This window comes from Wasmannia auropunctata, unplaced genomic scaffold, assembly GCF_000956235.1.
Source record: "Wasmannia auropunctata unplaced genomic scaffold, wasmannia.A_1.0 LD336002.1, whole genome shotgun sequence".
Taxonomy (NCBI): Eukaryota; Metazoa; Arthropoda; class Insecta; order Hymenoptera; family Formicidae; genus Wasmannia; species Wasmannia auropunctata.
This window is the reverse complement of record NW_012026888.1, coordinates 809,500-827,154: the sequence shown is the minus strand read 5'-3', so window position 1 is coordinate 827,154 and position 17,655 is coordinate 809,500. Positions and strand designations below refer to the sequence as shown.

At 39.6% G+C, this 17,655-nt stretch overlaps 1 protein-coding gene across 1 annotated transcript in view; it reads right to left on the bottom strand.

Moving 5' to 3' along the window:
• Positions 1–16,565, bottom strand: part of LOC105453162 (sodium/potassium/calcium exchanger Nckx30C) — a 56,949-nt gene extending 40,384 nt beyond the window's left edge. The window contains exons 1-2 of the mRNA XM_011694897.1: positions 15,980–16,565; positions 4,759–4,782 (exon numbers count right to left, since the gene is read on the bottom strand). Of these exons, the coding sequence (XP_011693199.1) occupies positions 4,759–4,782; positions 15,980–16,480 (525 nt within the window). The 5' untranslated portion in view covers positions 16,481–16,565. The remainder of the gene's footprint in view (positions 1–4,758; positions 4,783–15,979) is intronic.
• Between the last annotated feature and the right edge of the window lie 1,090 nt (positions 16,566–17,655).

Below are 17,655 nucleotides of genomic sequence, written 5' to 3'. Positions count from 1 at the left end.
TGTCGCAATAAATTCTATTTCTGCTGTTGCGGATAGTTCAAATATACAAGCGTAAGAGTCGTTGAATCGAGTTTTATTATTAACCTTAATGTGTGTTTAACATAATTAAAATAAAAGGTAATTGTAGAAGAATAAGCTAAAACAAAAATGTTCAACAAAGCAAGAGAAAGAAAGAGAATGAGAGGGAGAGAGAGAGAGAGAGAGAGAGAAATCTGCGTGTCAGAAGATAAATGATTAATAAAACTGTACATGACTAAATAAAGAGACTGCTTGCATATTAAGTTCTACGTTAGCCCTTTAATTTTAAGTTAGCTTAGACGGCAAAGCTGAAGTATTCATTTGCATGCTCAATGTGAACGAGCGAACGAGCTACCTTTTATTTGATCAAGAACGTTTTTCGCGAATCAGCAATCTTTGTTCTCGTTATATTTGTCCAATAAGGATATATACATGTACGTATAACAGTATTCGGACGAGTACTGGAAAAGTAAATATAATTACTATACGCGATAGATTACTGTTAGCGACTTAATTTGGAATAATATAAATAAATCATTGATACATAAGCGAGCCTGCAAGAAAGTGTGCGTATGACGGCATAGTTTTGAAATAATAATATACGCAGGCAAAATATATTGACAGCGGCGTGTTCGCGCGCGGTAACGTAATTTGCATGTGCAATCAAAATGCATAGAAAGGTCTTTTAAATTTTAATTAAATGGGCTGAGGGCATTAAATTCGACATTTAGAGTAGTGAATGTATTATTGTTGTTGCTTTGTGATCGAATAAATTACGATATTCGCGTAATCCACGCGACGTTTTCAGCTCACGCTGCCATTTAATATTTTTGAATGGAAAAATCAGTGAAAAATGAAAAGGAAAATATTGCACTTATTGTTAGTGAGTGATATACATACAATGTGGTAACGAGTTCAATACATTTCTAATGATATAAAATTTTCCATTAAATTATACGTAATATTTACAAGAAATATCAAATATTGATTTTGGAACAAGTTCTCAGCCAATATGCAAATGCCAATCATTCTTCTCTTATTTTCGTAATTTTTAACATTAATTTTTCTCTGTCCAATTGATTTTGTTCTTCTTTTTTACTTGTTTGCGCACGTGTAGATATTGTATAAATTATAAATTGTTATAAATTAAAATGTCTATTGGGAATTGGAGGATGCACACACGCACACAATACAACATGTTTAAAATTTATAAAATAAAATTAACGCGATTTTTTTAAATATTTAAAAACTAATTTTAATGTATTATATTAGTACAAACTCTAAAATGAGAATGTTACGATTCTTTTTATTTTTTTTCTTTGTGAAAGTCATAATATGAAAACCTTCTAATAAACTGTGCAACTATTAATTATTAATATGAAAACTATTAATATGAAAATTATTAATATGAAGTCGTAATATGAAAACCTTTTAATAAACTGTACAGCTATTAATTATTAATAAACAAACTGCAAAAATATCTACGATAATTATTTTACAATATGTGTTACATATATTGAAACAAACTTGTGAAATATGTTACGATTTTCTTTTCTCCTTGAAGACAAATAGCAAATAAAATTATACGATATTATTTGTATTACCAAATCACCTCAATATTTTAGCTGACATTTTGAGAAAATACGCTGGTATTGCGATGACAGTTTCTCATGGCGCAAAGTAAACACAATGTATAGCGAGAGACTCACCGTGGAAAAGGAACAACAATGAATTTCGTTTCGACTTCATGTGTGTCTTCTCAAAAATTGATGAGCTTTGAAACATGCCAATTGTATGTCATAAAATGCGTCTCTACTTTGATTAAAAGATACAAAAAGAAAAAAACAGAGAGGAGTACATTCAGGATATCATGCTGCACACATAACGCACGATGTTCTAAGAGTGCGGGATCTATTGCGATGTGTTTTTTCCAAAAACGTTCAACTACGGCAAAACGTTCGATCACGGCCGTGCAAAATTAATGGTGATACATGTCACACCGACGTGTAACCAGGGGATCCGCTATTGCGGACTGGAAAGAGGCCACTCGAAAGCCTCAGATTGGAAGAAGTTTACGGCGACTCTATGGCTGCTCTAGCAGCGCCAAACTAGCTGGAGAAATGTCCGGCCGAAGTCTCTCATTTCGAATCGGTTATCCCAGCCGAGTCGATAGGGTCGCAATTACACAACTTTTACAATACTTCCGACCCAGTTCGTGTTTCCGTACAAAATCGTTTCGCACGCGCTTTCTCGAACGGGATTCCAGATAACGGAACAATAAATGACGAAATCTTCGACAAATTATATCCTGCGCGTTTCGCGTTATTGCTCAATTTTCTTTTAATATCGCAAACTTTCGCATCACTTTGCAGTTGTCACGTTATTTCACGCGACGCTTTTGTATTTAATTGAGATTTAGGTTCAGCGAATGCGATTGCTTTTATCAGTGTGAAACATAGCGAAGTTTCTTTCAAATTGTTGCGCGTAACGATTCGAAGTCGCATAACCGGACGCGGTTATTATTCTCCAACAACTTCCAATGCAATCTCTCAATCTAAAGTGACTGGATGAACTCATGTTTAATCATTAAACGAGCTTCCATAAATAACGTGTGATCTCATTTTGAAAACTCGAGCACGGCCTAGTGAGATTTGAAGGAGGAAAAGAGTTCAAGGTAAAACAATCTCGTATCTCCGGCGACGTCTGTCGTGTAAATTAAAATTCGTCAGGCGGAAATTCTTCTGCGGAAGTCTTGTTTTAAGGAACGGCTGGCCGGAGCCGCGCGTTCGGACGATGATGCGCGCACCAGCAAAAAAAAAAGAGTGAAGCTCGATCTTGCGAAAGGCTGCAAGAGATTCCCTCCGATCGGACCGACAATTCAATTATCCGAGCGATTGGATTTTCCGCGCCGTCCATCAGGAGTAAATTATTTCGTACTACAGCGAGCAACGAGGAGCTGTTGCATCCTGTGGTGTGCAACGAATCATCTGACGTCGCGCACGCAAGAATAAGCATCACCCGCCGGCCCGGCCGCTGCAATTCCTCGACGAATTCGGAGACGCGCTTCGGAAAATCGGCACCGATTTCGCCGAAGATTTATCAAAGCGAGTCGAGGTCATCGAAGCTGCAGATAGATTTACATTCACGTGCATCCGACCGTCGTTCCGCCTCCACCTCGTATCGGACCGACCGGCGCGAGCTTTCATCGACCACGCGAAACAATCTCGCTGATTGTTCATTGAAATACAGTGATGAGTTATTTTTGTGCAGTACCGCGATCTCCGGCTCAGTGTAATTCAGTAAGTTGAACACCGTATTGATTAAGCGCAGGCACATGATCGTACGTATAAATGTAATTATGCATTAGCTTCGTCTCTCAATTAAACTTCATGAATTTTACAATCAAGTTTATTTACTCTTGTTCGTCGTGTCTGTCGAGAATTTAGTCGCAAGGACAGAAAGAAAGGCAACGTTGAATGCCTTTGTCTTGGTTTAAGTAATTAAGTGTAAGTAATATTGCGTTCTAAACAGGAAATTTAAAACTTGGCGATAGAATACCTATAATAAAAGTTATTGCATGTTTTATAAAATAAACCATGGGATCGCGGAAGTTATTAATACAAATTAGATTTCAGATGTTTAGGATGTTTTCGGAAAGAGAGAGAGAGAGAGGGGGGGGGAGGAGAGAGAGAGAGAGAGAGAGAGAGAGAGAGAGAGAGAGAGAGAGAGAGAGAGAGAGAGAGAGAGAAGCTAACAAGTTTAGAGAGCTCGATCTTGATAGAATTTGTTAAAAGTTGGTATACGAGCATCGCGTAAAAATCGTTGCGCTTTCACAAAGTTTAAAGGTTCAGTTTCTAACTTCCCGGTTTCTTGATCCAGCTTACCTTATTTCATCTGAGAACATTATTCTTTTTGCAATGTAATATTAATTGTAAAAAATAAATAATGTAATATCGTCTTTTTTTTACGATAGAGAATAATACTATGTTTCTATACTTTCTATGTATATGAATAAATCTATTTTAATGATTATACCATTATATCATTCAATTATATATATTTGTGTAATATTTTGTTTAAATTTTAAGTTACTTGTATAAATTAAATTAAATTATATATATATTCTGTTGTAACGTGTGGAATAAAAAAATCATATTATACACAGAACTATATATATATGTACAGAGGACACGTTTCACAAATAAGTTGATGGTGTAACACATCTTTCTACACATCTTTCTACACATTTACATCATAATGCAGCTCTGATTATAATTTATAATAAAGGGAATATCATTAATGTTAATTTCATCCTCCCTTTCTCGTGGCTTAATCAATAATAATTAACACATTTGTTATATTTATATAACAAAAATTAATATACCTATCTACAAAACGCAATTTTGACATACCAAGAGAAAGGTTATTGGCCATTTCAGCAATTTGAAACGGAATAGCGATAGAAAGATATACACAAAGATATGCATGTAAGGCTGATAGCAAAGAACAAAACGTTAGCGTTTACATCTATCATAGTCGTATGGGATATAGAGTAAGGCAGAGAAAAACGTAAACGTATAAGGGTCTACAGAGTCTGCGGTTATTGTTCGGTTACATATATACATTTTTCTCTGCCTTACATACCTTGCGTTCACGACTACGGCAGTTACGTCTCGTTCTCTGCCATTAGTCTAAGGAATCAGAGACAGAAGAAAGGAACGAAAGAGACATGCGACTCACCAATGCCTGGGCGGCGCTCTGGTGCTGCAAGCAAGAAACATTCAGTTACAATCACAATAACGACAATCAGTTAATGTTCCTTAGCCAGCTCGTGTGATAACACTAACAAACAGTTAAACAGTAATGCGGTGCTTACGAAAGCTTGAACATCGACTGGTATACACAGACAACACCGAGAAAAGTATGTGAGATCGTAGAAAAGCCAACAGTCACAAATTTGCAATTACAATTCGTACATACATTGAAACTTTCAAATTAGGAGACTGTAATGATGGTTGCTAGACAGTGAGAGTTTTTCGTGACTTCGTGGCTCTCTCGATTACATATTTTTCTAGTGTCACTCTTCCTTCACGACACGGCTGCACGTTGCACAAGCTTACATAATGCACAAATTTCTCGTGTTCATAAAGTACGTATAATATGTCATGTATTGCTGTTGATGCTTCGAACAATGTGGAATGGCAATGTACCAAATGGCAATGATTCGATAAACGAATTTCATCTCTAACGTATGATTTCGTTAAATGCGCAGCGTCCGAGCTTAATCTAATTGCATTTTCGTCTGACCATGTCTTTGAAAGTGCGCACGTTCGATCGGTATTTATTGAGAGGGGAAGAAAAGAAACCTTAGCTCTCTGTCTTTAAAATCGTTAAGGATCATTTTTTCAGGAGCAGTTTTTTCGTGCATCTATATTTTTGTTTATAATTAAGAGAGTAACACTAGAAAGTGCTAATCTTACAGTGATTAAAATAAATAGTGCAGACGAAATTCAAAGTTATCGCGATTGCAATTGCAATACATATAGCCTCTGATAAACCGATTCTTTATCATCCAACTCGCACGACTTCGTTTTATTTGCGTGGGTGTGTATGTGTGTGCCCCTGCACAGTTTGCACGTTATATAAAAATATTTGTTCGTGTAAGTACCGTGATGCTGCATGCGCTGTCACGGGCAGACCATTGGTAATTCGTTTCGAGATTTGGTGTTTCTCGCATGAAAGAAAAAAAAAATCAAAAGTAACGTTTACCGCGAGTGTGGGAATGCGGCGTGACATGCATACGATATATAAAAAAAAAGCCATATGCTTTTTCAAAAATGTAAAAGCTACACGCGCTTGATTTGAAACGCTTCCTCAATTAAAGCCCGAGACGCGCAAAGCGATGTTGACCGATGTCAAATGATGCGAAAAACATCGGATTGACATTTAATTAAAGCACTTGCCCTGGAAGATGAATTTCACGCGGGCGTGAACGCGTAATGGCCTCAAGACAAGTTACTGTCACTTTGGGTCGTTGAAAACGAAGTTTGAACGGTAGATGGTAAACAGTGAATGTTGTTATTGTCAGAATAAAGTAATGTCACCCGTTAAACGACGCGAAAAACGTCGGGTTACGAGCGAATTAATATTCAACATTGACATTTATTTCGACTGGATGTAATCATGTTGTACAAATATTTGCTATTTTCATTGTCGAAAAATATGTAAATATCTATTTTTAACTCGCAGGCTTTAATTAATTCATTTTTTGACCCGCAGACTTTTTTACATTAAATTGCGTTACAATAAAACAATTATTTCTGACATATACTTTCATCATATCTTTTCAGTTATTAAATACTCTTTCATGCTGCTAATACGTGTCTAATATTAACAACGTTAATACCTAGATAATTAAAAAAGTCAATTTTCTACATTTTAAACATTTGACCATTGAGAATATGTGAAGGATTTATTTCAAAGATTATTAAGTATGCATTGCTATGCATGAAAAATAATTTACGTCGCGGCATGAGCAGTGCAATAATGACGATATTAATCTCAGCAAAACTTAGCCAATATTCATAAAGATGACTGCAAACGCTTCGTTAATTAACGGGATGCCTACGAGAATAGAGAGATAAGCGGTTTGCTGTCTTTTGTGAAAAGTCAAACTGCATTAAATTCTGCCTTCCTCGGTACGTATTATAATGATGCTCATTCACCAACGAGCTTTCTGCCGTTTGCCCGAGCAGCGCTGCAGCGACAAGATTGAACGATCTAATATATTTAATTAGGAAACACCAAAGTTGCGGCGATACCGATTGTTGCGGTAATGCGCGGCATGACATTTTACGGAGGATGTAAATCTAAAATAACTCGAGCGGAGACAAACTAGTTTAACGCAATTTAATGCCAGAAACATCAAAGCTGTACTTATTGCAGTATCCCGTAATGATAAATCGCGACGGGTTACGACATAATAGCCGCTGAGAAATGCGAATGAAGAGATAGGCGCGCGAAAAAAGCGTAACAAAGGGACAAGTGTTAGAAATGACAAAGATTGGTACTTGCGTATTTTTTCATGGTGAGGGCCTGTTCGAGTAAATAAATCGTTTGGCTTTCGCCGTCGCCGTCGGCAAACGGAGAAGAAATATTATTATGCGTAATGCGAGTGTTTCAAAACAATAATTTCTCTCTTGATTAATTCGTGGCATTCTTTAAGCGTCCCGATCTCGAGGATAATCTCGAGTAAAATGAACGGCCGGATTGGAAACCCTCCGTGAGATCGATATAGTCATCAGCGTGAAAAATACGGGGAGCAGACAACGATGGACTAAGAAGAATCAATAAAATCTCTTAACCGCTCTTCGACCAAAATAACCTTTTCTCGAAATCGGCAATCAATCAGAGAATGGTTACGCTTTATAATTCGTTCTACGTAAGCACAGTAAAACTTCACGAGTGAAAACTTCAAGCGAGCGCTTTATAATTTAATCAACACGTTCCAACGAGCGACTAAATAAAATCCCTTTGACGAACTAAAACGGTGTCTGAATCTTCATAGTTAAACACATGTGACATTCATAGAAAGCGCATGCTAAGATTAATGTGCCATCTTTAAAGCTCGTTTAGTGTAAGCCGAGAGAGTTTATTTTCATTTCTCCGCAATCAACTCAAAGCATATGAATAAAATGTTAACTTGTGAAAGAGGCGAATATACCAGGTAGTCGTTGCTAAAAATAATTTGATTAAATATTCTATTTGCTTAATTTCCCTTTTAATTGATTTTAAGATATTAATTAGTAAACAATACGACAATGGTGACAATGTTTGAAGTATTAGAAATGTAGAACTTTTTCTACACGTGAGCCATTTACGAGCGTCGCGACACGAGCGTGTTCTGCGCACGAGAGTAACTACGTATAAGTTTTTAATGAGATTAGCCTTGTTAAAATCCTGACTCTCGTTAAAAGATCATTACGATTAAGCGCATTGCGCAAAGTTGCTCACCGATTAAAAGTAAAAAGAAGGTGCGAGAGTGATATTGACCTACATCACGCCTCACGGAGAGGCCGCATATATGTGTCACTTCGGAAGTAGAACCATCACTTTATGGCCGATGGAATTGCGTTCCAGTGATTCGAGTTGTAACAATACTAGGCAATTACCGGCAATCCACGCGGCGGACTATCGTACAATTTAGCACAACACGCTTCATGACGTGCACGCCAATATAATTTTCATCGTCTCTATTGTTTTATCTTTTTCAGAGAGACTCTCTGAACCCCTTTCTAGGTCCAGAAGAAATCCCCCTTCGTGGACGGTCTAATTCTCAATTGTGGCAGGAATATTTTCTCTTCCCTTTTTTCCTCTTTACGAGACAAAGGCGCAGATTATGACGGAAGATTTACGACGGCAATTATGAGGTTGTGATCGCGAGCGCATCGATCAGTGGCCGACCTATATCTATACGCCGCGCGCTCACTTGAGGAATAATAACATTCCGAAAGCGGTTCAGTCTGAACATATGTATGTATATACTTCTGGAAGAGAGAGAGAGAGAGAGAGAGAGAGAGAGAGAGAGAGTTTGCGTTTGCAAAGTACTTAAAGTCGAGATGGTCTCGCATACATTTTAATCAGCCAATCGAACTTGCTGAAATTTTCATTTCGCCGGATAAAGCTTTTAATACTCTCGCGCATATTAATATTTATCTTAAAGATTTAATTAAATATAAGAGAGATATCGTTTAATATCATAATAAATAAGTTTATCAGTAGTATATAATGATTGCTATAATATCGGCCGGCCATTGAGCACACGCCATTGAAATCCTCGGTAAAATTAACTCGCCCCGACTTTGGCCTTAAAAGTTCAACGTCGAGGAGTATCCGACTATCGCGCGGTGAGCATTAAATACATTTGAATTATTACGAAAGGGGAAGAAGGGAGACCTTTTCAGATCCGCTCGCATTCGAGGGAGTTCGCGGGCATATCAGTTCTCCTGATTGGACCGAGAACTTGTGACTTTTTCTAACGATCGCGTCATTATTTCGCTACGGTCACGTTCCACTTAGCGCGACACTTACCCCAAGCGCGATTACAGCTGACCCAGCGGCCGCCGAGTCTGCGGATTATTGTTCAATTTGCTCGGCGCCATCGTGCGCGCGAGGCCGCGCCCTCGATTTCCATATTTCCATCGCGAAAACTCCCGCGCCGTGCCACGTCGCGATTTTCTCTACGCCAAAAAATGTCGACTGACGGGACAGGGGGCTGCGATATTTCAAAAGTGATATTCCATCCGGGAAATTTACTATTTCCATTATCGATGAAAACTGTATCGCAAACGTTATCGCGAAACATTAATTAAGGTAAACTGCAAGCCGCACTGGCTTAATTATTATATCGCCTATCGTTTCATAATCCGAGTCCTCAAATATTCATTAAGCTTAATGCCCGTTGAGCAAGTATTACTCCGATACTTACTGATAAAATGTAACAGCTTACTATAGAGTTTAGCTTATATAATTACAATATTTAATTTCTAGCAATAAGTATGTCTCTTTCGTTTTGCGAAACGGTTTACTCTTGATAATAGAGCCATTTTGCATACGGTAAACACGCAAACGTGTATATTATACGCGATGTTTGAGTAATCTTTAAAACGGGGAGAGAACGCGACATTGTACTAAAAAAAGATTAAAGAAATATATGCTCGATGGCAGTGTACAAAGGAGGTACGTACTCGGTGTTCGGCAGAAAAGTAGGTCGAGGTTTTACAAGAAACCAATATGGTTGTTAATTATTATGCGCTATATGTGACAAAGGCACAGAGCGATATCGTCAGTAGTATTAATACTTTGAGCGGACGCTGCGTTTGTACTTGCGCCAAGAATTGTAACTGCAAAAATATAGATATGCCATTAAAATTGTCGCTGTGTTGCAATATAAGCTGCCGACATAAGTTCCATGTTCAAGTGTTAAATCACGATCGCCGTTAAATATTCGTGCGCGAATAATTGACAGCACTGGCGACAATTACCGTTTACTTGTCGCTTAAATGCAAAATTGTTGCAGCAAGATGGAGATGAGATGCGGAGACTGTGGCAGTAAAAAAAGCTATGCTTAGCTGCGCGCGCACAACGCGTTAATAATTAAATCGATGTGCTCATTTACTATATTTACAAACTCGTAATCCGTTACGCTGCGATAACCGATTAAGCAAAAAGAGCGCGTGATTTAGCGTGCACGATACGCTGTGCATTCCAGAAGTGAATCCCTGAAATTAAAAAATATTTCAGTGTATTTTATTAAATGTCTTCAATTGAATTCAACGATAATTGATTTTGTTTGCGCAGGGCTATATCGATGTTCTAAACAGACAAACAAATTTTTTTTTTATCAAAGTATAATATTACCTAGGTAACAATAAAGTATTTTCAATAACTCCGTTATATGCCTAAAAGATTAAAAATATCGATATGAAAACTTTTCTCTAAACTTTATTCGATAAAATGTTATATAATAAATAAAATATCAGACTCGCCGTGAGAAGAATAAAAAGTATAGTTAAACAATTTTAAGTGAGCTCTTCTTACACATGAGAACTTCTTACACATTCTTAAAGGTTTTAATCGACAGCTAATTGAGTAAAGCGTCTTTGATGCTTGATAATTAAAAGTGACGTATCACTTCTATCTATTTTTTTTTGTTGCTCTTCTCCAATCCTTGCTTATCCTTTAAGAAATCTGTTGAATGTTAGCTACCATTTATTGTTCGATACGCTTAATTATTCTAGTACATTTATGATGACGGTATACATGAACATCTGTAAACACGTTTTTTTTTCTACAATGTCTCGAGAAAATGCAATGAACGCTATGTGGCGTTTACGTCTAGTGTACGTCTACGTCCGAATTTAATAACGATTACGGGATTCCCGTAACGTGCTCGGCGTTTCAGGCACGAGCCGTAAAATATCCGAGGGTTTCTGCGGTCGCTCAAGTTGATGACTAAATTCGTGCTATCTCGCCCGTAAATTTTTTTCTCCCCCCCTCCCCCAGCCACCCACCGGGGCGCATTATGTAATGCTCCCCCGCGTGTATATACGTGCCGTCGACCGTTATAATTCAGTGAGAGGAAAGAGCGGAGTGTACTGGAGCACCCGACGGTTGCACACGGGCGTTCGCCGTGACTGGAAGCGTGTGGAAGAGCCTCTGTCGAATCGATTCGACGATGGGTGGAGAGGGCCTCTGCGGCGCACTGCAATGCCGTAACTCCTCCGAGTAAGATTTCAGGAGTCAAAAAGAAGAGAGTGTTTTTTTTTTATTGCAAGGGCTGGATAAACGGAAGCCTGGAGAATTACCGGGAGGGCCATCGTCGCCACGAGCGGACGCTCATCCGGCGAAGTTATTGGATTTCGCATAAAGTCTTTCGCGGTGGCGGTGTAGAATTTAAAATATCCCGAATCAGTTCCGTGATGGCCATATTAATCAAGCCTTTTAATCATTCTATTGCTAACGGCCGTCTCTCTTGTACATTTCGCGCGAGTTTCGCACACGGTATCATTCTGCAGAAAGAACAATAAGGCTAATAACAGCTAGTTTAAAAGTTCAATTGGATATGCGCAGCTGGTACGATTGCGCGTGTACAACTTCATCTAGTCTAGATCTAGATAGTATCTATTTTAATAAAGCCAATGATATGCCGTTGAAATTTTTATTTTTTTGTGCAAGATGATGAGTCAAGGTTGTATCAGCGCTTTTAGCATCGGTCTCGTGGAAACGATTACGCTCGTGCGATAATATTGAAGGCAGTTAAGATCAGCATAAAAATAATTTACATTGTTAACAAATTTATTATGCAATTATGGACGTCTACGCGGCCATAGATATCATTCTTATCGCATCCCCCTGATCTCGATTTAATTGTCACGATACTGATATTACACGCAAAATTAGTTTAATACACTTGATATTAATAGACACAACGTTATCAGCGTCTAATTATAATCTCGGACGCACGTTCACCGTACGGTAGGAAAAAAAGAACTTTTGAGCGAGTCGAGATAGCACTTTGCACGCAAGGTGTTAAGCGCCGTGTTTAACCGTAATGTGCGTACAGAATGCGAGACAATGATTAACTATGTAACGTTATCTCATATGTTATATTTATATTTATCAGTATTAATAATTTTGATTCACATCGATTCATTTCAAACGGTATATAGTTTTAGAATTTATGTATAATTAAACATATACAATGCCATTATGAATTAATAATGCGAGATTCTGCGATATTATCGTGTAATAGTAGAACGATATATTTAGGATACAGTTTACGAAAAATGTTATCAGATCAATTAACAGTGATATCAGAATTATTTGAAGTGCAATACTTCACACACCGTAATTGTTTAGGAATCGTTTAAACAGTATGTCACGCCACTGCAATAAATCTAATGCAGGTACTTTCGGGAATGCTTCAATCATTTGTCAGTTGGACGCAATTATGCAGTTATCGCGCGAGCTGCGGTCTTCTAATAATCACCAGTCAGTGTCAGTAAGAGAGATATATTTCGCACTCTCGGCATTCCGCGTGATTGACAGGAGCATATTTCCGTACTTCGGAATATTAGCGACACTGGAAGCGGAAATAATATGAGTCTGTGAAATTAAGGAAGAACGGAGAGCTTTCTCCAATCGATCGATGGGTCGCGTCAATACCGCGCTTTCATCGCTTACAAGTTTTTGTATTCTTATTTTCTGTGACAAACCATCACTGCCATGCAGGAATAAAAGATAAATTTCAGTTAAGCCTTCCCGAGTGTCAGCGTAAACGACACCGGTGGGAAACGAATAAAGGTAAAACAGATTTCCACGTCTCAACTTCGAAGAAGCGGATTACGTATTTCCGGATCGCGACATTTTCTCGGTATTTTAAATTTAACTTGGCTGTTTCAAAGTTATTTCATTATTCATTATATATTTTATCACACATTATACATTATATATTATATATTATACATTATTATATCGCAAAATCACTTTGTTTTATTTATTATATACTTATCAACTTTAAAAGAAAATACATTATTTCAACGAACATTTTTTCATCAATGAAAGTTACGTATGTATTCGATATATTATACAGACGCATGTGCGTTTTAATGTTTAAAACTTAATAACATGAACTTTAGAATATGAAATAACAATTATAACTAATTTCATTCGCACCTTTAAAAGAGCATTAGATCTTTTAAAAAATCTTTTTTGTATATATATATATATAATATATAATATATATATTAATATGTGATAAATATGAATATGTGATCATCAGAATAAATAAATGACATCAATTTCAGTTTTTACCACATTTTTTGTGTGTACAGAAATAATAATGTTAATTAGTGTGGATGCAGGAAACTGCAGAATTAATTTTCAATATACATAGATCAGTCAAAATCAAACAACCATTAGATATTCGTTAAAAACTGACAACAAAAATCTAATATAACTTCAGCTATTTTTCTAGCGTATAAATATATTTAATTTTTATTGATGTGATTTAAACTTCTTTCGCGCTAGTTATTTTTGTTTATAACATATGTTTAATTTTTTTTTATAGCTGTACCTTATTCTAATTAGAGAAATAGAGACAGATTTTAAAGGAAGGACAGTTTTTCTTGAAACTTGAATTCTTATCGTCCCGTAACCATAATGAAAGAGATCCGTAAAGTTTCATTTTACACCACACAAATATCAAAGATGCATTAGTTTGCAATATAAGAGACGTTTTAATTTTATGAATATTAGAATTAAAACATGTGTGTTTATATATATGCGAGATGCATTCGAATTATTAATCTATTATACAATTTAAAAAAGTGTTGTATAATTTTTTTTATATCATTAAAGTTTAACACATTTTCCCAAGCGTTAAGCTAAAGAGGAATCCTTCTTTCGGAATCGTCATTACCACGAAGAGTGTCCTTCGTATAACGAATTTTTTCTTCACTTAGCAGTCTGCCTCTTTTTACGTGCGCAAGATTCAAAATCGATTGGCACAAAAACGTCCTCTGCCACGAAGCGTTGGCTTGAAAGATTCTCAATCATTCGGTTTTGCGAGCAAATCGATCGCCAATGGTCGTTACGAAAACGTATGACATTCGTTTACACACCAACATCTTGGAGACGCGACGATCCGGTAGACTAAAGTCTCGTCTCCGGCATAAATTGAAGATGATGCAACATTTGAGTCTCAATCACTAGCTGACCTCGTGAGATTAAACGATGACCGAAAAAAATACACGTTTAATTCTGATAATGCAATCGACGACTCGGAATGTAACAAAACTCACGCTGACAACGCGTTGACGCGTCCACTATACGAGTTTATTACACTAGCAGTGCTAGCACTGAATGTTGTCACAACAGCTAGTTTTCCCATAATGTAAAGTTTCTACGTTTGTATAAAGTCCGGGGGCGCATATTGTTTCGCCTTTGTACACCGCCGGTAAGGCACTCTTTCGCGACAGGTCAAAGAAACTTCAACGTGGAGGAGCTCACAGTGCTCGTGACGTCTCTGACGACCTTGAGTACGACTCTTCCTCCGCTTATGAATCGCGCTTCTCTGTACGAGACACCATTACAACCAGAATAAACATTAGTAGTCAGCGTGCTAGTTTCACGCATGAAGATGATCGAAACTGAGACCGGTTGAAAGTCGGCCCGGAATAAACTTTATTTTTCCGAAGCGTACATAGTTTCCCGTAATCTACGCTTATAATCTGAATAAGAACCATTTGTGTCGCTGCCATTTAATGTTATATGTAGTTTAGATCACGGAGATAAAAAAAAAGAGATATTGTGCAAAATTAATAAGTAAAATAGAAGAATCTACGTTTGTAATCATGTGTAAATAATGAGAAAAAGAAAGTTTTTTGAGGGAACCGTTAGTGCAACAATCGATATATCTCGATATCTCTCCCTTGGCCTACATGAGAAAGGTAAGCAGGTCACGTGTCTTGAACTATGATTGATGCCGTTCAAAATGCATTCGGGACTGTCAGCTGTATTCAAATATCAGTTTCTTCTTAAAAAGCTGCACTTGCAAGTTGCCAAGTTTGTGCAAAGCTAAGCAACAGTTATCATATATTTCTCATGCACTTATGTAATATTGTTAAGAATGTGCTTCGTTGCAATTTCGGATTTATCGTACCATTTGTGTGGATTTCGAGTTCGGCACATCAATTTATCAATTTATTTATTAATAAACTAGAACGTAAAATAGAACGTATAAAAGAGAGAAACTCGCTGCTATCGGGGCTAAATCAGGGCGCAGTTTGATCATCCATTTGTCATACAAGTTCCGCGATTTGGTCAAGGTCGTGCCTCTTGACCACGCTGTGCTCAAGGTTCATCGGTTAGTCTCATCCTCAAACGCAAAATGAAAAACCGCGAGGAAAAAAAAAGTAAACGTGGCAATGTCCGTCTACGAGACAAAACACCGCCCACGAGCGGTCGTGCGAGTAGGTGAAGTCACGCGACGCTATGCTTCTCCATGAAATATAAAGTCACGGTAGCGTATAAGGGGTGAAGGGGAGAGCTGTGTGCAAGTATATGTTTGTAGGGGGTGAAGAAAGAAAGCGAGAGAGAAAAAGAGGGAAATCGGAAGAAAGTATAGAGATAGGGTTATAGTAAAGGAAGACGGACGGATAGATAGTTGGAGAGGGAAAGCGCGTGACAGACAGAGAGGCGGCGGTACAGCAGTGACATGTATCTATACGAAAGGGGTTGATGGATGGAAAGAGATGACACGACGTGGGGGAATAGAGTGAGAGGGGAATCGTAGAACAGGACAGACTGATCGATCGGTGTAAAAGTAGACAAAGACAGGGTCAGACGTTTTCCTAGATCGCGAATGTACGGTTCGCGTATATACATTCCGCGTACATACCGAGGGCATCAGCTGATCGGTAGACCTGACCCGGGTCACCTTGTTTCTGTAGAGTACCCTTTTGACCATTTTCTCCATCGGTTGGTTCCACTTCATGAAGCTCACATATCCTAAGTAGAATCCAAAAAGCACAAGCGCCTCATACCAGTATATGTAACTATCGCGGAAGAAGTAGATCAGGGTGAGCAGACTGGCGCTATAGAAAGTGCAGTCGCGAAATAGAGGCCACCATGTGAGCGATAGCACCGTACGCGAGAATATAGCGCACATGCCGATCACGAAAAGAATGTTGAAGACGGCGGAGCCGACGATAGTGCCGATACCGACGTCGTCGAACGACACGAACACGCCTATGATCGATGTGAAGAGTTCGGGCGCCGATCCACCGGCCGCCATGAAAGTAGCACCGGCCACATCGTCGGCGATATCGAGTTTCTCGATGATCACGTCTAACGACGGCACGAAGAACTCGTCGCAAACGATCGCCAACGCGACGAACATGTACACCACGCCGAGTATGTGGAGTATCACGGCGCCGCGGCGCCGTTGATCGTTGGTGAACAGATCTTCGGGGAAGAGCGGCCTCTTGATGTCTGTCTCGTTATCGTTAGTCCTATTGTGCCCGTCGAGACCTGCTACGTTGACACCGCTGTTCCGGCTATCGTACACGCTGGTACCATTACTTAGCTGTGTTCGAATGGGCATGGTTGTGCTACTCGTAGTGGTATGAAATGTGTTCTGGCTGTTCGGTGCCGGTCTGTGGCCTGAAGACGACGAGGGGCCCATCGCGAAGGCTAAAACCGCGGAGAGCAGAGTCACTAACGCCAATCGGCGCCTCCGCCTCCAACATGTACGCCGATCACTGCCTGTCACGATCATCGTCGTCGTCGGCGGTGGTGCTGCTGTTGGTGGTTCGCACCTTCGAGGACGTTCGCCGTCGTTAGCGAGGCCTCCGTCCTCCTCCTCCTTCGCCACCTTCTTCTTCTTCTTCTTCTCCGTCCTCCTCGGCGTTCTCCACCCTCTCCCTGACCCCCTCCGCCGCCAGCACCACCTCCGACTCCTCCACCACCTTCTTCTACGTGTCGTGTCGTGTCGCGCCGCGGAGGGTGTACGACAGGAGAGCCGTACTAAGGCTGGGTCATGTTGGAGCGGCGATGAGGAGCGGCTCCTTGCCGATGCCTCCCTCTGGATGGACCTACCTGCGTGTGACCGCGGTACTCGATCCTCCACCAGGCTCTTTCTCTTCCCTCCGTTTCCCGCACTACGTCCTCCTCTCTCTCTTTGCTGTACCTCGGCGAGCTTTTTCACTGGATGTTCACGATGTGCAGACCGACAGGATTAGTCCGCGACGTGTACTACGGTTACTATTACTACTACAACTAATGCTGATGTACACCGCTACTACGAACAGGCTCGGGTATTCGACGCGACCGATAATCTTTTGCTTCCCGGCGGCGTCGACGTCGTCGTCGTCGTCGCCGTCGTCGCCGTCGTCGTCGTCGCCGTCGTCGCCGTCGTCGCCGTCGCCGCCGTCGCCGTTGCCGTCGCCGTCGCCGTCGTCGTCGCCGCCGTCGTCGTCGTCGCCGTCGTCGTCGTCGCCGCCGCCGCCGCCGCCGCCGCCGCCGCCGTTTTCGTCGTCGTCGTCGTCGTCGTCGTCGTCGTCGTCGTCGTCGTCA